We start from the raw sequence: 24,167 nt of genomic DNA on the forward strand, positions 1-24,167 counted from the left end.
CTCTGTACAGTCTCTATATATACCCCCAGCCTCTCTCTGTACAGTCTCTATGTACCCCCAGCCTCTCTCTGTACAGTCTCTATATATATACCCCCAGCCTCTCTCTGTACAGTCTCTATATATACCCCCAGCCTCTCTCTGTAGTCTCTATATACCCCCAGCCTCTCTCTGTACAGTCTCTATATATACCCCCAGCCTCTCTCTGTACAGTCTCTATATATATACCCCCAGCCTCTCTCTGTACAGTCTATATATATATACCCCCAGCCTCTCTCTGTACAGTCTCTATATATACCCCCAGCCTCTCTCTGTACAGTCTCTATATATATATACCCCCCAGCCTCTCTCTGTACAGTCTCTATATATATATACCCCAGCCTCTCTCTGTACAGTCTCTATATATATATACCCCAGCCTCTCTCTGTACAGTCTCTATATATATATACCCCCAGCCTCTCTCTGTACAGTCTCTATATATACCCCCAGCCTCTCTCTGTACAGTCTCTATATACCCCCAGCCTCTCTCTGTACAGTCTCTATATACCCCCAGCCTCTCTCTGTACAGTCTCTATATACCCCCAGCCTCTCTCTGTACAGTCTCTATATACCCCCAGCCTCTCTCTGTACAGTCTCTCTATATACCCCCAGCCTCTGTACAGTCTCTATATACCCCCAGCCTCTCTCTGTACAGTCTCTCTATATACCCCCAGCCTCTGTACAGTCTCTATATACCCCCAGCCTCTCTCTGTACAGTCTCTCTATATACCCCAGCCTCTCTCTGTACAGTCTCTCTTTATACCCCAGCCTCTCTCTGTACAGTCTCTATATACCCCCAGCCTCTCTCTGTAGTCTCTCCTCTCTATATACACAGTCTTTCTCTCTTTCTATAATGTTTCTCCCTGTCATCCTTCCTCCTCTGTCAGTGCTGCCTTCTCTCCATCTTTCCTACTTCTTCCTTTGGGTACCGGACTGCACCATTTCTCCGCGTCATAGAGGGAGGGTTGTAGGTGATTCACCATCACCACCCCGCCTCCCCTTTTTTTTCACTTGGCACATCCTTACCCCGTTTAATTGATTAGGGGTCTGGACTTTTCCATGGTTGCAGAGAGGGGAGTCGGATGGAGAGACCAAGTGACCGGGGGGAGGGGGGTGGGAGATGCTCTTCTGGCTCGGTCGTCGAGGAGACAGATTGAAGAGCAACGAGCGGAGCGGCCGGAGCACCTGGCGGCTCTCCATCCTCTCCCGGCTCCGTCCTCCTCCGCCGCCCGAGCACCTGGCGGCTCTCCATCCTCTCCCGGCTCCGTCCTCCTCCGCCGCCCGAGCACCTGGCGGCTCTCCATCCTCTCCCGGCTCCGTCCTCCTCCGCCGCCCGAGCACCTGGCGGCTCTCCATCCTCTCCCGGCTCCGTCCCCCTCCGCCGCCCGAGCACCTGGCGGCTCTCCATCCTCTCCCGGCTCCGTCCTCCTCCGCCGCCCGAGCACCTGGCGGCTCTCCATCCTCTCCCGGCTCCGTCCTCCTCCGCCGCCCGAGCACCTGGCGGCTCTCCATCCTCTCCCGGCTCCGTCCTCCTCCGCCGCCCGAGCACCTGGCGGCTCTCCATCGTCTCCCGGTCCGGTCGGCAGAGGATCTGTCCGCGATCGGTCACCAATTCTGCGGGGACCTGATCGGTGACTGGAGCCGTGATACCGGGTCCCTGCCGGTCAGAGCCGAGCACCTCAGCGGTCACCGGTGACAGTACCCATAGACCCCCGATCAGGAGCGAGCCCCGGCCCGGAGCACATGATGAATTACCTGCGGCGCCGCCTGTCGGACAGTAACTTCATGGCCAACCTGCCCAACGGCTACATGAGCGACCTGCAGCGTCCGGACCACCCCGCCCCGCCGCCCGCAGTCTCCCCGGCAGTGTCACCGGAGCCCAGCGCCGGGGGAGGCGGCGGCGGCTTCTTCTCCTCCCTGTCCAATGCGGTGAAGCAGACCACGGCCGCCCTCAGCGAGCAGGTGTCCACGGCGGCCGGGGGGGTGTCCGGGGCGGCGGCCAGAGGGGCCAAGGTGCTGCTGGTGGTGGACGAGCCCCACACCGACTGGTGAGCACGGGATGGGGATGGGGTACAGGTCGGGACATGAGGGGTACAGGTCAGGGTGTAAGGGGTACAGGTCAGGGCATGAGGGGTAAAGGTCAGGGCATGGGGGTAAAGGTCAGGACGTGAGGGGTAAAGGTCAGGGAGTGAGGGGTAAAGGGCAGGGCATGAGGGGTAAAGGTCAGGGCGTGAGGGGTAAAGGTCAGGGCGTGAGGGGTAAAGGTTAGGGTGTGAGGGGTAAAGGTCAGGGCATGGGGGGTAAAGGTCAAGGCATGAGGGTTAAAGGTCAGGGCATGAGGGGTGAAGGGCAGGATATAGAGGAGAAGAGCAGAGGGCACGGACTGGGCATGGAGTGAAGGGCAGGGTCTGGGGTATCAGGATAGGTCAGAAGTGGTTTATCGGAAGGTCATAGGGTAGACTGGTAGAGAGGAATTAGGTGAGTGCAGATGGAGAAGGGCAGGGAGTAGGTGGGTACAGGTGGAGATGGGCATAAGATAGGTAGGTACATGTGGAGAGGGTCAAGGGGTAGGTGGGTACAGGTGGTGAAAGGCTGGGGTATAGGTGGGTACAGGTAAAGGGTAGGTGGGTACAGGTGGGAATGGGTAGATGGGTATACCTGTGAAGGGCAGAGGTGAGCTGGGTACAGTTGGAGAACAGCAAAGAGTAGGTGGGTGCAAGTGGAGAACAGCATGGGGTAGGTGAGTACAGGTGAAGAGGGCCAGGGAGTAGTTGGTAACAGATGGTGAAAGGTGGGGAGTGTGTGGGTACAGGTGGAGAAGGGTAGATGGACACAGTGTGTAGGGCAGAAGTCAGGTGGGTACAAGTGGAGAACAGACAAGAGTAGTTGGGTACAGGGGGAGAAGGGATCAGATTGAGATAAATTAGAGTCAGTGTCTGGCTGTTGAGATGAGTCACTAAAGAGGCAGTAGGTAAGGGCAGAGGAAGTAGGTAAGGGCAGAGGAAAAAGGTAAGGGCAGAGGAAGTAGGTAAGGGCAGAGGAAGTAGGTAAGGGCAGAGGCAATAGGTAAGGGCAGAGGAAGTAGGCAGGGTATAAGGAAGATCAGGGTATAATATTAATATATGTAGAATAAGGGCAGGGTATAGGGGTGATATAGGAAGGGCAGGGTATAGGGATGATATAAGAAGGGCAGGGTATAGGGATGATATAAGAAGGGCAGGGTATAGGGATGATATAAGAAGGGCAGGGTATAGGGATGATATAGGAAGGGCAGGGTATAGGGATGATATAAGAAGGGCAGGGTATAGGGATGATATAAGAAGGGCAGGGTATAGGGATGATATGAGGAAGGGCAGGGTATAGGGATGATATAAGAAGGGCAGGGTATATGGATGATATAAGAAGGGCAGGGTATAGGGATGATATAAGAAGGGCAGGGTATGGGGATGATATAAGAAGGGCAGGTATAGGGATGATATAGGAAGGGCAGGGTATAGGGATGATATAAGAAGGGCAGGGTATAGGGATGATATAGGAAGGGCAGGGTATAGGGATGATATAAGAAGGGCAGGGTATAGGGATGATATAAGAAGGGCAGGGTATAGGGATGATATAGGAAGGGCAGGTATAGGGATGATATAGGAAGGGCAGGGTATAGGGATGATATAAGAAGGGCAGGGTATAGGGATGATATAAGAAGGGCAGGGTATAGGGATGATATAAGAAGGGCAGGGTATAGGGATGATATAAGAAGGGCAGGGTATAGGGATTATATAAGAAGGGCAGGGTATAGGGATGATATGAGGAAGGGCAGGGTATAGAGATGATATAAGAAGGGCAGGTATAGGGATGATATAGGAAGGGCAGGGTATAGGGATGATATAAGAAGGGCAGGGTATAGGGATGATATAGGAAGGGCAGGGTATAGGGATGATATAGGAAGGGCAGGGTATAGGGATGATATAAGAAGGGCAGGGTATAGGGATTATATAAGAAGGGCAGGGTATAGGGATGATATAAGAAGGGCAGGGTATAGGGATGATATAGGAAGGGCAGGGTATAGGGATGATATAGGAAGGGCAGGGTATAGGGATGATATAGGAAGGGCAGGGTATAGGGATGATATAAGAAGGGCAGGGTATAGGGATGATATAAGAAGGGCAGGGTATAGGGATGATATAAGAAGGGCAGGGTATAGAGATGATATAAGAAGGGCAGGTATAGGGATGATATAGGAAGGGCAGGGTATAGGGATGATATAGGAAGGGCAGGGTATAGGGATGATATAAGAAGGGCAGGGTATAGGGATGACATGAGGAAGGGCAGGGTATAGGGATGATATAGGAAGGGCAGGGTATAGGGATGATATAGGAAGGGCAGGGTATAGGGATGATATAGGAAGGGCAGGGTATAGGGATGATATAAGAAGGGCAGGGTATAGGGATGATATAAGAAGGGCAGGGTATAGGGATGATATAAGAAGGGCAGGGTATAGGGATGATATAAGAAGGGCAGGGTATAGGGATGATATGAGGAAGGGCAGGGTATAGGGATGATATAAGAAGGGCAGGGTGTAGGGATGACATGAGGAAGGGCAGGGTATAGGGATGATATTATAAGGGCAGGGTATGGGGATGATATAAGAAGGGCAGGGTATAGGGATGATATAGGAAGGGCAGGGTATAGGGAAGATATGAGGAAGGGCAGGGTATAGGGATGATATGAGGAAGGGCAGGGTATAGGGATGATATGAGGAAGGGCAGGGTATAGGGATGATATTATAAGGGCAGGGTATGGGGATGATATAAGAAGGGCAGGGTATAGGGATGATATAGGAAGGACAGGGTATAGGGATGATATAGGAAGGGCAGGGTATAGGGATGATATAAGAAGGGCAGGGTATAGGGATGATATAAGAAGGGCAGGGTATAGGGATGATATAAGAAGGGCAGGGTATAAGGATGATATGAGGAAGGGCAGGGTATAGGGATGATATAAGAAGGGCAGGGTATAGGGATGATATAAGAAGGGCAGGGTATAGGGATTATATAAGAAGGGCAGGGTATAGGGATGATATAAGAAGGGCAGGGTATAGGGATGATATAAGAAGGGCAGGTATAGGGATGATATAGGAAGGGCAGGGTATAGGGATGATATAGGAAGGGCAGGGTATAGGGATGATATAGGAAGGGCAGGGTATAGGGATGATATAGGAAGGGCAGGGTATAGGGATGATATAAGAAGGGCAGGGTATAGGGATGACATGAGGAAGGGCAGGGTATAGGGATGATATAGGAAGGGCAGGGTATAGGGATGATATAGGAAGGGCAGGATATAGGGATGATATAAGAAGGGCAGGATATAGGGATGATATAAGAAGGGCAGGGTATAGGGATGATATAAGAAGGGCAGGGTGTAGGGATGACATGAGGAAGGGCAGGGTATAGGGATGATATAGGAAGGGCAGGGTATAGGGATGATATGAGGAAGGGCAGGGTATAGGGATGATATGAGGAAGGGCAGGGTATAGGGATGATATAAGAAGGGCAGGGTATAGGGATGATATAAGAAGGGCAGGGTATAGGGATGATATAAGAAGGGCAGGGTATAGGGATGATATGAGGAAGGGCAGGGTATAGGGATGATATAGGAAGGGCAGGGTATAGGGATAATATAAGAAGGGCAGGGTATAGGGATGATATAAGAAGGGCAGGGTATAGGGATGATATAAGAAGGGCAGGGTATAGGGATGATATAGGAAAGGCAGGGTATAGGGATGATATAGGAAGGGCAGGGTATAGGGATGATATAAGAAGGGCAGGGTATAGGGATGATATAAGAAGGACAGGGTATAGGGATGATATAAGAAGGGCAGGGTATAGGGATGATATAAGAAGGGCAGGGTATAGGGATGACATAAGAAGGGCAGGGTATAGGGATGATATAGGAAGGGCAGGGTATAGGGATGATATAGGAAGGGCAGGGTATAGGGATGATATAGGAAGGGCAGGGTATAGGGATGATATAAGAAGGGCAGGGTATAGGGATGATATAGGAAGGGCAGGGTATAGGGATGATATAGGAAGGGCAGGGTATAGGGATGATATAAGAAGGGCAGGGTATAGGGATGATATAAGAAGGGCAGGGTATAGGGATGATATAGGAAGGGCAGGGTATAGGGATGATATAAGAAGGGCAGGGTATAGGGATGATATAAGAAGGGCAGGGTATAGGGATGATATAAGAAGGGCAGGGTATAGGGATTATATAAGAAGGGCAGGGTATAGGGATGATATAAGAAGGGAAGGGTATAGGGATTATATAAGAAGGGCAGGGTATAGGGATGATATAAGAAGGGCAGGGTATAGGGATGATATAAGAAGGGCAGGGTATAGGGATGATATAAGAAGGGAAGGGTATAGGGAGTATATAAGAAGGGCAGGGTATAGGGATGATATAAGAAGGGCAGGGTATAGGGATGATATAAGAAGGGCAGGGTATAGGGATGATATAAGAAGGGCAGGGTATAGGGATGATATAGGAAGGGCAGGGTATAGGGATGATATAGGAAGGGCAGGGTATAGGGATGATATGAGGAAGGGCAGGGTATAGGGATGATATGAGGAAGGGCAGGGTATATGGGTGATATAAGAAGGGCAGGGTATAGGGATGATATAGGAAGGGCAGGGTATAGGGATGATATAGGAAGGGCAGGGTATAGGGATGACATGATGAAGGGCAGGGTATAGGGATGATATAAGAAGGGCAGGGTATAGGGATGATATAGGAAGGGCAGGGTATAGGGATGATATAAGAAGGGCAGGGTATAGGGGTGCTATAAGAAGGGCAGGGTATAGGGATGATATAGGAAGGGCAGGGTATATGGATGATATAGGAAGGGCAGGGTATAGGGATGATATAGGACGGGCAGGGTATAGGGATGATATAAGAAGGGCAGGGTATGGGGATGATATAGGAAGGACAGGGTATAGGGATGATATAAGAAGGGCAGGGTGTAGGGATGATATAGGAAGGGCAGGGTATAGGGATGATATAGGAAGGGCAGGGTATAGGGATGATATAGGAAAGGCAGGGTATAGGGATGATATAAGAAAGGCAGGGTATAGGGATGATATGAGAAAGGGCAGGGTATAGGGATGATATAAGAAAGGCAGGGTATAGGGATGATATAGGAAGGGCAGGGTATAGGGATGATATAGGAAGGGCAGGGTATAGGGATGATATGAGGAAGGGCAGGGTATAGGGATGATATAGGAAGGGCAGGGTATATGGATGATATAGGAAGGGCAGGGTATAGGGATGATATAGGAAGGGCAGGGTATAGGGATGATATGAGGAAGGGCAGGGTATAGGGATGATATAAGAAGGGCAGGGTATAGGGATGATATAAGAAGGGCAGGGTATGGGGATGATATAGGAAGGGCAGGGTATAGGGATGATATAAGAAGGGCATGGTATGGGGATGATATAGGAAGGGCAGGGTATAGGGATGATATAAGAAGGGCAGGGTATTGGGATGATATAGGAAGGGCAGGGTATAGGGATGATATAAGAAGGGCAGGGTGTAGGGATGATATAGGAAGGGCAGGGTATAGGGATGATATAGGAAGGGCAGGGTATAGGGATGATATAGGAAGGGCAGGGTATAGGGATGATATAAGAAGGGCAGGGTATAGGGATGATATAAGAAGGGCAGGGTATAGGGATGATATAAGAAGGGCAGGGTATAGAGATGATATAAGAAGGGCAGGGTATAGGGATGATATAAGAAGGGCAGGGTATGGGGATGATATAGGAAGGACAGGGTATAGGGATGATATAAGAAGGGCAGGGTGTAGGGATGATATAGGAAGGGCAGGGTATAGGGGTGATATAAGAAGGGCAGGGTATAGGGATGATATAAGAAGGGCAGGGTATAGGGATGATATAGGAAGGGCAGGGTATAGGGATGATATGAGGAAGGGCAGGGTATAGGGATGATATAGGAAGGGCAGGGTATAGGGATGATATAGGAAGGGCAGGGTATAGGGATGATATAGGAAGGGCAGGGTATAGGGATGATATAGGAAGGGCAGGGTATAGGGGTGATATAAGAAGGGCAGGGTATAGGGATGATATAGGAAGGGCAGGGTATAGGGATGATATAAGAAGGGCAGGGTATAGGGATGATATAGGAAGGGCAGGGTATAGGGATGATATAGGAAGGGCAGGGTATAGGGATGATATGAGGAAGGTCAGGGTATAGGGATGATATAGGAAGGGCAGGGTATAGGGATGATATAGGAAGGGCAGGGTATAGGGATGATGTAGGAAGGGCAGGGTATAGGGATGATATGAGGAAGGGCAGGGTATAGGGATGATATGAGAAAGGGCAGGGTATAGGGATGATATAAGAAGGGCAGGGTATGGGGATGATATAAGAAGGGCAGGGTATAGGGATGATATAGGAAGGGCAGGGTATAGGGATGATATAAGAAGGGCAGGGTATAGGGATGATATAGGAAGGGCAGGGTATAGGGATGATATGAGGAAGGGCAGGGTATAGGGATGATATAAGAAGGGCAGGGTATAGGGATGCTATAAGAAGGGCAGGGTATAGGGATGCTATAAGAAGGGCAGGGTATAGGGGTGATATAGGAAGGGCAGGATATAAGGATGATATGAGGAAGAACAGGGTATAGGGATGATATAGGAAGGGCAGGGTATAGGGATGATATAAGAAGGGCAGGGTATAGGGATGATATAAGAAGGGCAGGGTATAGGGATGATATAGGAAGGGCAGGGTATAGGGATGATATAGGACGGGCAGGGTATAGGGATGATATAGGAAGGGCAGGGTATAGGGATGATATAAGAAGGGCAGGGTATAGGGGTGATATAAGAAGGGCAGGGTATAGGGATGATATAGGAAGGGCAGGGTATAGGGATGATATAGGAAGGGCAGGGTATAGGGATGATGTAAGAAGGGCAGGGTATAGGGATGATATAGGAAGGGCAGGGTATAGGGATGATATAGGAAAGGCAGGGTATAGGGATGATATGAGGAATGGCAGGGTATAGGGATGATATAAGAAGGGCAGGGTATAGGGATGATATAAGAAGGGCAGGGTATAGGGATGATATAAGAAGGGCAGGGTATAGGGATGATATAGGAAGGGCAGGGTATAGGGATGATATAAGAAGAGCAGGGTATAGGGATGATATAGGAAGGGCAGGGTATAGGGATGATATAGGAAGGGCAGGGTATAGGGATGATATAGGAAGGGCAGGGTATAGGGATGATATAGGAAGGGCAGGGTATAGGGATGATATAAGAAGAGCAGGGTATAGGGATGATATAGGAAGGGCAGGGTATAGGGATGATATAAGAAGAGCAGGGTATAGGGATGATATAAGAAGGGCAGGGTATAGGGATGATATAGGAAGGGCAGGGTATAGGGATGATATAGGAAGGGCAGGGTATAGGGATGATATAAGAAGAGCAGGGTATAGGGATGATATAGGAAGGGCAGGGTATAGGGATGATATAGGAAGGGCAGGGTATAGGGATGATATAAGAAGGGCAGGGTATATGGATGATATAAGAAGGGCAGGGTATAGGGATGATATAAGAAGGGCAGGGTATGGGGATGATATAAGAAGGGCAGGGTATAGGGATGATATAGGAAGGGCAGGGTATAGGGATGATATAAGAAGGGCAGGGTATAGGGATGATATAGGAAGGGCAGGGTATAGGGATGATATAGGAAGGGCAGGGTATAGGGATGATATAAGAAGGGCAGGGTATAGGGATGATATAAGAAGGGCAGGGTATAGGGATGATATAGGAAGGGCAGGGTATAGGGATGATATAAGAAGAGCAGGGTATAGGGATGATATAGGAAGGGCAGGATATAGGGATGATATAGGAAGGGCAGGGTATAGGGATGATATAGGAAGGGCAGGGTATAGGGATGATATGAGGAAGGGCAGGGTATAGGGATGATATAAGAAGGGCAGGGTATAGGGATGATGTAAGAAGGGCAGGGTATAGGGATGATATAAGAAGGGCAGGGTATAGGGATGATATAAGAAGGGCAGGGTATAGGGATGATATAAGAAGGGCAGGGTATAGGGATGATATAGGAAGGGCAGGGTATAGGGATGATATAGGAAGGGCAGGGTATAGGGATGATATAAGAAGGGCAGGGTATAGGGATGATATAGGAAGGGCAGGGTATAGGGATGCTATAAGAAGGGCAGGGTATAGGGATGATATAAGAAGGGCAGGGTATAGGGATGATATAGGAAGGGCAGGGTATAGGGATGATATAAGAAGGGCAGGGTATAGGGATGATATAGGAAGGGCAGGGTATAGGGGTGATATAGGAAGGGCAGGGTATAGGGATGATATAGGAAGGGCAGGGTATAGGGATGATATAGGAAGGGCAGGGTATAGGGATGATGTAAGAAGGGCAGGGTATAGGGATGATATAGGAAGGGCAGGGTATAGGGATGATATAGGAAGGGCAGGGTATAGGGGTGATATAGGAAGGGCAGGGTATAGGGATGATATAGGAAGGGCAGGGTATAGGGATGATATAGGAAGGGCAGGGTATAGGGGTGATATAGGAAGGGCAGGGTATAGGGGTGATACAGGAAGGGCAGGGTATAAGGATGATATGAGGAAGGGCAGGGTATAGGGATGATATAGGAAGGGCAGGGTATAGGGATAATATAAGGAAGGGCAGGGTATAGGGATGATATAGGAAGGGCAGGGTATAAGGATGATATGAGGAAGGGCAGGGTATAGGGATAATATGAGGAAGGGCAGGGTATAATGTTAATATATGTAGAATAAGGGCTGGTGTAGGGGTGACCTGAGGTAGGGAAGGGTATCAGGTGATATTGGAATAACTAGGAGAAGGGCAGGGTATTGGGTGATTATGGGAAGGGAACTAGTTGACTTGGGGAAGGGCAGAGTACAATGGGGCTGGGGAAGGACATGGTATAGTTTGATTTGGGGAAGGGCAGGGAAAAGATGGCTGCATTATAGGTGGACTAGATAGAAGAGGGCAGTGGTTGGTGGGTCATGTGAAGGGTGAGCGGGGAATTTAAAGGTTTGGGCAGAGTTTGGTGGGATGGGATAGTATAGTATATATATATATATATATATATATATATATATATATATTCATTCATTTATTTATTTTATTACCCTTTCTACTTTCCTTATAACACATGGAGTTATGTTGTGATATGTGAGATTCTCCTGATGATGGCTGCCTATGACTACACAATGGTGGGCCACGAGGGGGTATTGGAACGAGAAGTGAAGACCAATGCTTAGATGTGATAAATACAGTGCAGTTCTTCCCATAACCAGAATATCCCATAATCCGGCATCCATCATTTGTTCGGATAATGCCGCAGATATATTTCCTTTGCTTTGATATTGCAGAATTCACTACATGTCCTTCAGAGCTCCTAGTGGGTTAGTAGGGTTAGAACGGGGACCATGTAGGGTTAGAACGGGCACCATGTAGGGATAGAACAGGCACCATGTAGGGTTAGAATGGGCACCATGTAGGGTTTGAACGGGGACCATGTAGGGTTAGAACGGGCAACATGCATGGTTAGAACGGGCACCATGTAGGGTTAGAACGGGCACTATGTAGGGATAGAACAGGCACAATGTAGGGATAGAATGGGCACCATGTAGGGTTAGAACGGGCACCATGTAGGGATAGAACAGGCACCATGTAGGGATAGAATGGGCACCGTGTAGCGATAGAATGGGCACCATGTAGGGTTAGAACGGGCACCATGCAGGGTTAGAACAGGCACCATGCAGGGTTAGAATGGGCACCATGCAGGGTTAGAACGGGCACCATGCATGGTTAGAACGGGAACCATGTAGGGTTAGAATGGGCACCATGCAGGGTTAGAACAGGCACCATGTAGGGGTTAGAACGGGCACCATGTAGGATTAGAACGGGCACCATGCTTGGTTAGAACGGACACCATATAGGCTTAGAACGGGCACCATGCAGGGATAGAATGGGCACCATGTAGGGTTAGAATGGGCACCATGTAGGGTTAGAACGGGAACCATGCTTGGTTAGAACGGACACCATATAGGCTTAGAACGGGCACCATGCAGGGATAGAATGGGCACCATGTAGGGTTAGAACGGGCACCATGTAGGGATAGAAAGGGCACCATGTAGGGATAGAACAGGCACAATGTAGGGTTAGAATGGGCACCATGCATGTGTTAACCCTTTACTCTAGTAAAGCTAATGCACATCACATGATATACAAAGTCAGTTTAACCCCTTTGTGCCCACACCCCATCATCCCCTGCATGCAGTCACAGCCTCAGGCACGGAGCCTTGTAGCATTGAGGATGAGGGGGGAGCAGATGGCATCGGCTGATTTGGCCAACAGGAAATAATTGCAGCAGCCGAGCACCAGGCGCGAGGGGCTAGTGGCCGCACCAACCTGCGTGTGATGTTATGTACAGTCCGGGGGGCATAGATAGTCATAATAATGATGAAAATGTGGGATGTGAGTGACTATAGAGGTCACAACGTGTTTCTCAATGTTCCTAAGCCGACTCCTACTCCAGTAATTTACTTGAGCCTCCACCAGTAAGGGAGGGAGCATCCCTCCTTACACCATCAAGTCAGACCCCCCCCCCCCCCCCCTCTACGACGGCCGCCCCAGGGGATCAGCTGATCACCCACAGATCCATTAACCTATGTTTCTCCTGCTCTTACATTCATATGAATGGGCGTCCATGGAAGGATAAAGTCCTCCACAACCGAAGGGTAGTGTTTTCCAAAGTGTGTCTCCAGCTGTTGCAAAAATACAATTCCCAGTATGCCCGAACAGCCAACGGCTGCTATTAGAGAATAACATAGAGGTTCTTGTGTATGCCTTTTGCTTACCTGTTTTAGCTGATGTGGCAGGCTTGTTTTTTTTTTTGTTTTTTTTTTTGTTTCAGCCATACTAATTGAATTTTTTTGCAGGCCTGCATTTCCTAATAAATCCTCTGGCTTTGCAGAGAGAGGGGTGTGGGGTTTGATCACTGCACCTGGTCATCTGATAAGACTGCTGGTGCTGGAGTAAAGCCCTTAAAGGGGTACTCCACTGAAAACATTTTTTATTTTTAAATCAACTGGTGCCAGAAAGTTAAACAGATTTGTATATTACTTCTATTAAAAAATCTTAATCCTTCCAGTATTTATCAGCTTCTTTATGCTCCACAGGAAGTACTTATTTTTTTTTTTTCTGCCTGACCACAGTGCTCTCTGCTGACACCTCTGCCCATGTCAGCAACTGTCCAGAGTAGGAGCTCTGGACAGTTCCTGACATGGGCAGAGGTGTCAGCAGAGAGCACTGTGGTCAGGCGGAAAAAAAAATAATAATTCTTTATAGCGAAGAACTTACTGTGCCCAGGAGCTTGGTGTTGTCCCCTGGACACTGGTCATCTAGGGTTGTCTGATGATGTCTATAGAGAGAAGAAAAATGAAAGAAACAAAAAAGACAGCAGGGGGCGCCCCTCGTGAGTACCGCTTGGGTATAATGAAGCAGTAATAAAAATGAGGCTCCTTACCCTAAGGTGTTGCGCTCAGAGCACAACACCTACAGTAGCGTTGGGAAAGCCAAGGTATGGGGCAGCTGGCACAGGGAAGTGCCGGAGATGACAACGTCAGGTACGGTATATTGATGAAAATCGGAAGGCTATGAAAACTTGCTTCCCTAGATGAACAATTTTTATTTTATGTTGCCAACATAAAATAAAAAAATGTCAGTACCTCTTCTGGAGCAAGCGCCTTCATCTCGGGAAGTAAGTTTTCATAGCCTTCCGGTTTTCGTATAGAGAGAAGAAGGTTTTCTAACCATATGACTTGATGGCGTATGGCTTTTTACCAGTGGGAGTCCGACGTGTGGGACAGCCAAGAGAACGTAGGGTGCACAGAGCTGGTGTAGTATGCCCAGATGGGTCTCCATGAGTGCCACCGTGCAAAGAGATACTCATGAGATGGGGTACAACGTTATCGAGTGATCGGGATAGACAAGAAGAGTCTCAGAGATTGGAGGCAATGTCTGTCAGTGGTGACTCAAGGAAACCTGAGTGATAGACTGAGATGGTTATGGGGGCTGGGATGGGAGTCTGATCAAATAATGGGGGTAAGAGAAGACCATCCTAACATCTAGAGAATAATGTACCAACCGGCTTGGTGTTGTCCCCTGGAGACTGGTCAACTAGGGTTGTCCGATGATGTCCATAGAGAGAAAAAGGTTTTGATGTGTATGGATGTGTCCTTACGATATGATCAGGGGGACAACCATGATGATGAGGACGTAGGGTGCACAGAGCTGGTGTAGTATCACAACTAGGTAGCCAGGAGGGCTACCGTGCAAGGAGAAACTCAGGAGATGGGTGACGTCATTACTATGGGTGGGAAGACCCCCCACTAAATGTCAGATGATTCCCCCAAGTAATGGTGGGGTCTAATAACAAGTGTCCAGTGTTTCTGGTCACCTTGAGGATTATTTTTGGGCAGTGGTTCTCTAAGGTCTATGGGCAGCTGAAGGGTCACGGAGTAACATGAAGAGATGATAGGAAAATGTAAGGTCATCGATGGAGATGGGAAGAGGGAGGAGAAGAGCAAAGGTCACGAAGAGAGGTTATTCATTGTGCGCCATAATGGATGATAGGACATTGATCTAAGTCCAGAGGATGAGGTAATGAAAAGGGGATGAGAGAGGACGGTCAGGAACATGGGGAGGAAGAAGGGTAGAATATTGGGGCTTATTATTATTATTATTCATTATTTAGATCTAAAGTGTAAGGAAGAAATATGGATGTACACGGGGGAGATTTACCAAAACCTGTGTAAAGGGGAGAGCGGTGCAGTTGCCCAAAGAGAAGTGATCTGATTGGCTGCTTTGGACAACTGCCTCACTCTTCTTCCTCTACACAGGTTTTGATAAATCTCCCCTACACGTGTACATAGGGGGCAGTATAAGAATATTTTTGTTTTGTTATGTTGCTCCTTGTGCTTTTTTCTGCCCTCAATATCCCATAATGACAAAGTGAAAAGGTTTCATACCCTTTCCTCAGGACTTAGGTGAAGCTCTTTTGACAGTGATTCCGGCCTCCTGTCTTCTTGGGGACGAGGCCAAAAGGTTTACACACCCGCATTTTTGGCACTTTCCCCCATTATTCTCATTTTCAGGTCTCTCCTGTTCCATTTGGTTCCGTCTCTGCGGGTCATTGTCTTGTTGGGAGGTGAATGATCCCAGTTTAAGGTCCAGAGTGTTCTGGATTAAGTTTCTATTAAGAATATCTCTGTACTTTGCTAAATTCAGCTTTCCCCTCAATCCTGATCAGTCTCCCTATCCCCACAGCATAATGCTGCCCCCACCATGATGACTGTAGGGATGGTATTGGGCAGGTGATGGGCAGTGCCTGGTTTCCCCCAGACATGATGCTGCCCCCACCATGATCACTGTAGGGATGGTATTGGGCAGGTGATGGGCAGTGCCTGGTTTCCTCCAGATATGATGCGGCCCCCACCATGATCACTGTAGGGATGGTATTGGGCAGGTGATGGACAGTGCCTGGTTTCCTCCAGACATGATGCTGCCCCCACCATGATCACTGTAGGGATGGTATTGGGCAGTTGATGGGCAGTACCTGGTTTCCCCCAGACATGATGCTGCCCCCACCATGATCACTGTAGGGATGGTATTGGGCAGGTGATGGGTAGTGCCTGGTTTCCCCCAGAAATGATGCTGCCCCCACCACGATCACTGTAGGGATGGTATTGGGCAGGTGATGGGCAGTACCTGGTTTCCTCCAGACATGATGCTGCCCCCACCATGATCACTGTAGGGATGGTATTGGGCAGGTGATGGGCAGTACCTGGTTTCCCCCAGACATGATGCTGCCCCCACCATGATCACTGTAGGGATGGTATTGGGCAGGTGATGGGCAGTGCCTGGTTTCCCCCAGACATGATGCTGCCCCCACCATGATCACTGTAGGGATGGTATTGGGCAGGTGATGGGCAGTGCCTGGTTTCCTCCAGACATGATGCTGCCCCCACCATGATCACTGTAGGGATGGTATTGGGCAGGTGATGGGCAGTGCCTGGTTTCCTCCAGACATGATGCTGCCCCCACCATGATCACTGTAGGTATGGTATTGGGCAGGTGATGGGCAGTGCCTGGTTTCCTCCAGACATGATGCTGCCCCCACCATGATCACTGTAGGGATGGTATTGGGCAGGTGATGGGCAGTGCCTGGTTTCCTCCAGACATGATGCTGCCCCCACCATGATCACTGTAGGGATGGTATTGGGCGGGTGATGGGCAGTACCTGGTTTCCCCCAGACATGATGCTGCCCCCACCATGATCACTGTAGGGATGGTATTGGGCGGGTGATGGGCAGTACCTGGTTTCCTCCAGACATGACGTTCAGTATTAAGGATAAAAACTTCCATCTTTGTTCCATCAGACGAGAGAATCTTGTCCCTCACAGTCTGATCCTTTAGATCTTCTCTGTAATCTCCAGACGTCTTCCATGTTATTACTGAGGAGGCTTCTTTCTTCTTTCTGTCCAGATTGTGGAGGCCTCAGTGATGGTTCTGGACCTTCTGGAAGTTTCTCCCATCTGTACACAGGATCTTTGGAGCTCAGAGTGACCATTGGGTTTTCGGTTTTCTCTTACCAAGACCCTTCTCCCCCGATTCCTTAGTTTGTTGGGGCGGCAGCTCTAGGAAGAGTCCTGGTTGTTCCTTCTTCTCCCATGTAAGAATTATGGAGACCACTGGGGCTCTTGGGAACTTTCAGTGCAGCAGACATGGTTTGTCCCTTCTCCAGATCAGCACCTCCACACAATCCCGTCTCTGAGCTCTACAGGCAGTCCTTTCCGCCTCATGTCTTGGTGTTTGCTCTGATATACATTGTCAGCTGTGAGACCTTATATAGACAGGGCCGTGTCTTTGCAAATCCTGTCCAATCAGATGAATTTACCACAGGTGAATCCGACCAAGGGGGAGAAATGGGAGGAGCCAGAGATAAATATCAGGTGTCTTAGGAAATTTTTATTTAAAAAAAAATATTTGCAGGCATTTAAAAAAATTCTCTTATCACTTTGTCATTATGGGATATTGAGGGTAGAATAGTGGGGACATTCATTTATTTGTTTATTTATTTATTTATCACAATGAGCAACATAACAAAATGTGGAAAAAGTGAAAGGGTCTGAAAACTTTCTGAATGACTTTCGGAGTATTGGTTCTTAAAGGGGTATTCTAGGAATAAACTTTTTTTATATATATATATATCAACTGGTTCCAGAAAGTTAAACAGATTTGTAAATTACTTCTATTAAAAAATCTTAATCCTTTCAGTACTTATGAGCTTCTGAAGTTAAGGTTGTTCTTTTCAGTCTAAGTGCTCTCTGATGACACGTGTCTCGGGAACCGCCCAGTTTAGAAGCAAATCCCCATAGCAAAACCTCTTCTAAACTGGGCGGTTCCCGAGACAGGTGTCATCAGAGAGGACTTAGACAGAAAAGAACAACCTTAACTTCAGAAGCTCATTAGTACTGAAAGGATTAAGATTTTTTTCTAATAGAAGTAATTTACAAATCTGTTTAACTTTCTGGAGCCAGTTGATATATAAAAAAAAGTTTTTTCCTGGATAACCCCTTTAATGTTGGGGGGAGATGGAAGCGACTGGTGATGGAGTCTGTAGTATAGTGAACCCCCAGCTGTTGCAAAACTACATCTCCCAGCATGCCCGGACAGCCGTTGGCTGTCCAGGCATGCTGGGAGTTGTAGTTTTGCAACAGCTGGAGGCACGCTGGTCGGGAAACACTGGTGTAAAGGGGGATGTAGAGTATATAGTCCTCCATGTAATCTGTCTGTTCCTGTATAATTTACAGGGAAATCTCCTTTCAGGGAAGGCTTTGTTATATTTATTGCTCCTGTCACCCGTGGGGGCGGCCATGTTTCTTTTCTTTATTGGATCAATATTGGGAAGAATGTAGCCTGTCAGTGTATATCAGCCAGTGTCATGGCCTGATGTTCCTCATATCTCCCCGGAGTGTAGAACGTCCTCTCCTGTGTCTGTACTGGGGTCACTTATATGCCGGCCTGTTTATTGGGGTGGAGAATGATAATAACGCTACAATATATGGAGATTCCTCTGAAATCCTCTTATATTCATGAAGATCTCCCTAATGGCGGAAATCGGTGGTGCAAGTCTCCTATATGAGAGTATAATGGAGTATATGAGAGTATAAAAGAGTATATGAGAGTATAAAAGACTATATGATAGTATAAAAGAGTATATGAGAGTATAAAAGAGTATATGAGAGTATAAAAGACTATATGATAGTATAAAAGAGTATATGAGAGTATAAAAGAGTATATGAGAGTATAATAGAGTGAGAGTATAAAAGAGTATAAAAAAGTAGGTGAGAGTATAATAGAGTATATGAGAGTATAAAAGAGTATAATAGAGTATAAAAGAGTATATGAGAGTATAATAGAGTATATGAGAGTATAAAAGAGTATATGAGAGTATAATAGAGTATATGAGAGTATAATAGAGTATATGAGAGTATAAAAAAGTATAAAAGAGTAGGTGAGAGTATAATAGAGTATATGAGAGTATAATAGAGTATATGAGAGTATAAAAGAGTATGTGAGAGTATAATAGAGTATATGAGAGTATAAAAGAGTATATGAGAGTATAATAGAGTATAATAGAGTATATGAGAGTATAAAAGAGTATAAAAGAGTATAATAGAGTATATGAGAGTATAAAAGAGTATATGGGAGTATAATAGAGTATATGAGAGTATAATAAAGTATATGAGAGTATAAAAGAGTATATGAGAGTATAAAAGAGTATAAAAGAGTAGGTGAGAGTATAATAGAGTATATGAGAGTATAAAAGAGTATATGAGAGTATAAAAGAGTATGTGAGAGTATAATAGAGTATATGAGAGTATAAAAGAGTATATGAGAGTATAAAAGAGTATAATAGAGTATAAAAGAGTATAATAGAGTATAAAAGAGTATGTGAGAGTATAATAGAGTATATGAGAGTATAAAAGAGTATATGAGAGTATAATAGAGTATAATAGAGTATATGAGAGTATAAAAGAGTATAAAAGAGTATAATAGAGTATATGAGAGTATAAAAGAGTATATGAGAGTATAATAGAGTATATGAGAGTATAATAAAGTATATGAGAGTATAAAAGAGTATATGAGAGTATAAAAGAGTATAAAAGAGTAGGTGAGAGTATAATAGAGTATATGAGAGTATAAAAGAGTATATGAGAGTATAAAAGAGTATGTGAGAGTATAATAGAGTATATGAGAGTATAAAAGAGTATATGAGAGTATAAAAGAGTATAATAGAGTATAAAAGAGTATAATAGAGTATAAAAGAGTATGTGAGAGTATAATAGAGTATATGAGAGTATAAAAAAGTATATGAGAGTATAATAGAGTATATGAGAGTATAAAAGAGTATGTGAGAGTATAATAGAGTATATGAGAGTATAAAAAAGTATATGAGAGTATAATAGAGTATATGAGAGTATAAAAGAGTATCATAGAGTATATGAGAGTATAAAAAAGTATTTGAGAGTATAATAGAGTATATGAGAGTATAAAAGAGTATATGAGAGTATAATAGAGTATATGAGGGTATAATAGAGTATATGAGAGTATAGTAGAGTATATGAGAGTATAATGGAGTATATGAGAGTATAATAGAGTATATGAGAGTATAATAGAATAAATGAGAGTATAAAAGAGTATCATAGAGTATATGAGAGTATAAAAAAGTATTTGAGAGTATAATAGAGTATACAAGAGTATAATAGAGTATATGAGAGTATAAAAGAGTATATGAGAGTATAAAAGACTATATGATAGTATAAAAGAGTATATGAGAGTATAAAAGAGTATATGAGAGTATAAAAGACTATATGATAGTATAAAAAAGTATATGAGAGTATAATAGAGTATATGAGAGTATAATAGAGTATATGAGAGTATAATAGAGTATATGAGAGTATAATAGAGTATATGAGAGTATAATAGAATAAATAAGAGTATAAAAGAGTATATGAGAGTATAATAGAGTATATGAGAGTATAATAGAGTATATGAGAGTATAATAGAGTATATGAGAGTATAATAGAGTATATGAGAGTATAATAGAGTATATGAGAGTATAATAGAATAGGCCGTCAGTATCCGATGGGTCGGGATTCCAGATCCTGACTCCTCTCTGATTATCTCTTTATTCTACTCACTATCCATTTCATGTATCTGTCTGTCCCATATATCTCTCTCTCATATCTATCTATCCATCTATCTCATATCTATATATCTCATATCTATCATCTATCTCATATCTATCTATCTCATATCTATCTATCTCATATCTATCTATCTAGCTCATATCTATCTATCTATCTCATATCTATCTCATATCTATCTATCTAGCTCATATCTATATATCTCATATCTATCATCTATCTCATATCTATCTATCTCATATCTATCTATCTCATATCTATCTATCTCATATCTATCTATCTCATATCTATCTATCTCATATCTATTTATCTATCTATCTCATATCTATCTATCTCATATCTATCTATCTAGCTCATATCTATCTATCTATCTCATATCTATCTCATATCTATCTATCTAGCTCATATCTATCTATCTCATATCTATCTATCTCATATCTATCTATCTCTCTCATATCTATCTATATCATAGCTATCTCATATCTATCTATCTCACAGACCCCTTCTCAGTTACTATGCTTCCTGGCTGATGTTTTGGTCACTTTTGAATGCTGGCGGTGCTTTCACTCTAGTGGTAGCATCAGACGAAGTCTACAACCCACACAAGTGGTCAGGTAGTGCAGCTCATCCAGGATGGCACATCAATGCGAGCTGTGGCAAGAAGGTGGAGGAGGCGCTGTAGGAGGGCAACAACCCAGCAGCAGGACCGCTACCTCCGCCTTTGTGCAGGGAGGAGTACTGCCAGAGTCCTGTAAAATGACCTCCAGCAGGCCACAAATGTGCATGTGTCCACTCAAACGGTCAGAAACAGACTCCATGAGGGTGGTATGAGGGCCCGACGTCCACAGGTGGGGGTTGTGCTAACAGCCCAACACCGTGCAGGACAGTTGGCATTTGCCAGAGAACACCAAGATTGGCAAATTCACCACTGGCGCCCTGTGCTCTTCACAGATGAAAGCAGGTTCACACTGAGCACATGTGACAGACGTGAAAGAGTCTGGAGACGCCGTGGAGAACGTTCTGCTACCTGTAACATCTTCCAGCATGATCAGTTTGGCAGTGGGTCAGTAATAGTGCGGGGTGGCATTTCTTTGGGGGGGGGGGGGTGCACAGCCCTCCATGTGCTTGCCAGAGGTAGCCTGACTGCCATTAGGTCCCGAGATGAGATCCTCAGACCCCTTGTGAGACCATATGCTGGTGCGGTTGGCCGTGGGTTCCTCCTAATACAAGACAATGCGCGACCTCATGTGGCTGGAGTGTGTCAGCAGTTCCTACAAGAGGAAGGCATTGATGCTATGGACTGGCCGCCCGTTCCCCTGAATCCGATTGAGCACATCTGGGACGTCTTGCTCCATCCACCACAGACTGTCCAGGAGTTGGCGGATGCTTTAGTCCAGGTCTGGGAGGACATCCCTCAGGAGACCATCCCCCACCTCATCAGGATCATGCCCAGGCGTTGTAGGGAGGTCATATGGGCACGTGGAGGCCACACACACTACTGAGCCTTATTGGGACTTGTTTTAAGGACATTACATAAAGTTGGATCAGCCTGTAGTGGGGTTTTCCACTGTGATTTTTGGTTGATACATTTAATTTCCATTGATAATTTTTGTGATTTTGTTGTCAGCGAATTCAACTATGTAAAGAGGAAAGTATTTCATACGATTAGTTCCCTCAGATCTCGGATGTGTTACCTTAGTGTTCCCTTTCTGTTTTTGAGCAGTGTAATAGTAAGATCGTTGCTGAGGTTTAGCGCTCTGGTTTCTGCCATTATGCGGCATTGTATGGATCCTTAGGTGAAGGTCGGTATGAGGAGGTCGTCTTATCTCAGCCATTTAATGGTTTTATTTGGATCCTGGTTATATAAGGCTCTAATTTATTTATACGGCAGTTTTTCCGGTCGGCTGCCATCCTGTCCTCCCCTCCCCCCTGCCAGCAGCATTGCAGATTATAACCTCAATGACCACTATAGGAGTCAGGCTGTAAGAGCCCCCCCCATGTGCCCATCATTCATCCTGGCAGGATAATCAGTGGGTATAGGTGGACCCCAGAGCCTCCTCATCTAGGAGAGAAGAACAGCTGCATGCGCTGTAAGAGAGCGGACACCTCCATGATACCGCCGCATCATGATCAGCAGCTCCTCCGTGCAGAGCATATTGACTCGTGCTGACTGCAGGAATAAGCCGCCCGCATTCGCCTCATTCTCCCATAATTGTACCTTATAGCCGAGCTGGGGGAGGGGGGGAGGGAGGAATGCTGGCGTGATGGCGTTTATATCTCACAGCTCAGGGGGACATATCAGCATCGCCTGCTCTGTGATGTGATGGTGCAAAACTACAACGCCCAGCATGCCACAGACTGACCGGACGTGATGGACATTGTAGTTTTGCAATCTACTTATATCTATATCTATCTCATATCTATCTATCTATCTCATATCTATCTATCTCATATCCATCTATCTATCTCATATCTATCTATCTCATATCTATCTCATATCTATCTATCTATCTCATATCTATCTATCAATCTCATATCTATCTCATATCTATCTATCTATCTCATATCTATCTATCTATCTCATATCTATCTTTTTATCTATCTCATATCTATCTATCTCATATCTATCTATCTCATATCTATCTTTTTATCTATCTCATATCTATCTATCTCATATCTATCTATCTATCTCATATCTATATTTCTCATATCTATCTATCTCATATCTATCTATCTCATATCTATCTATCTATCTATCTCCATCATATCTATCTCATATCTATCTATCTCATATCTATCTCATATCTATCTATCTATCTCATATCTATCTATCTCATATCTATCTATCTCATATCTATCTCATATCTATCTATCTATCTCATATCTATCTATCTATCTCATATCTATCTATCTATCACATATCTATCTATCTCATATCAATCTATATCTATCTCATATCTATCTATCTATCTATCTCATATCTATCTATCTATCTATCTATCTCATATCTATCTATCTATCTATCTCATATCTATCTATCTATCTCATATCTATCTATCTCATATCTATCTCATATCTATCTCATATCTATGTATCTATCTCATATCTATCTATCTATCTCATATCTATCTATATCTATCTCATATCTATCTATCTCATATCTATCTCATATCTATCTATCTCATATCTATGTATCTATCTCATATCTATCTCATATCTATCTATCTCATATCTATCTATCTCATATCTATCTCATATCTATCTATCTCATATCTATCTATCTATCTCATATCTATCTCATATCTATCTATCTCATATCTATCTATCTCATATCTATCTATCTCATATCTATCTATCTCATATCTATCTATCTCATATATATCTGTCTATCTATATGTCTTATATCTCTCTCTCTATCTCATATCTATATATTTGTATATCTGTGTTCTTACAGTGCTGAAGTGTAAAGCATGGGGGAGTTTCTGAGAAGTCAGGAGGTGGGGGTCACACGGTCTTAGTCTCACACTAGGGTCTGAGGGATCCTGAATGATCCAAGTGGGGTTGTGGCTGCATTTGGGGGCCGTAATTATTCCCTGATAATTGCTAGAGGAGGGGGGGAGGGGGACTGCTGGCATGACAGTGTTCCTATGCCACAGCTCAGGGGAACATCCCAGCATCGCCTCCTACTGCTCTGTGACGTTGCAAAACTACAATGCCCAGCATGCCCGGACAGCCGAAGGCTGTCCGGGCATGCTGGGCATTG

At 45.4% G+C, this 24,167-nt stretch overlaps 1 protein-coding gene across 4 annotated transcripts in view; it reads left to right on the plus strand.

Annotated features, from left to right (window-relative positions):
* Window positions 1-1,142: 1,142 nt before the first annotated feature.
* Window positions 1,143-24,167, plus strand: part of SYN1 (synapsin I) — a 101,165-nt gene continuing 78,140 nt past the window's right edge. For 2 of the 4 annotated variants that reach the window (XM_056537702.1, XM_056537703.1), the window contains exon 1: window positions 1,143-2,084. In XM_056537702.1, coding sequence (XP_056393677.1) covers window positions 1,780-2,084 — 305 coding nt within the window. In that variant the 5' untranslated portion in view covers window positions 1,143-1,779. The remainder of the gene's footprint in view (window positions 2,085-24,167) is intronic. The other 2 variants (XM_056537705.1, XM_056537704.1) reach the window with 1 other exon arrangement.

Source organism: Hyla sarda, chromosome 9, assembly GCF_029499605.1.
Source record: "Hyla sarda isolate aHylSar1 chromosome 9, aHylSar1.hap1, whole genome shotgun sequence".
In the NCBI taxonomy this organism is placed as follows: domain Eukaryota; kingdom Metazoa; phylum Chordata; class Amphibia; order Anura; family Hylidae; genus Hyla; species Hyla sarda.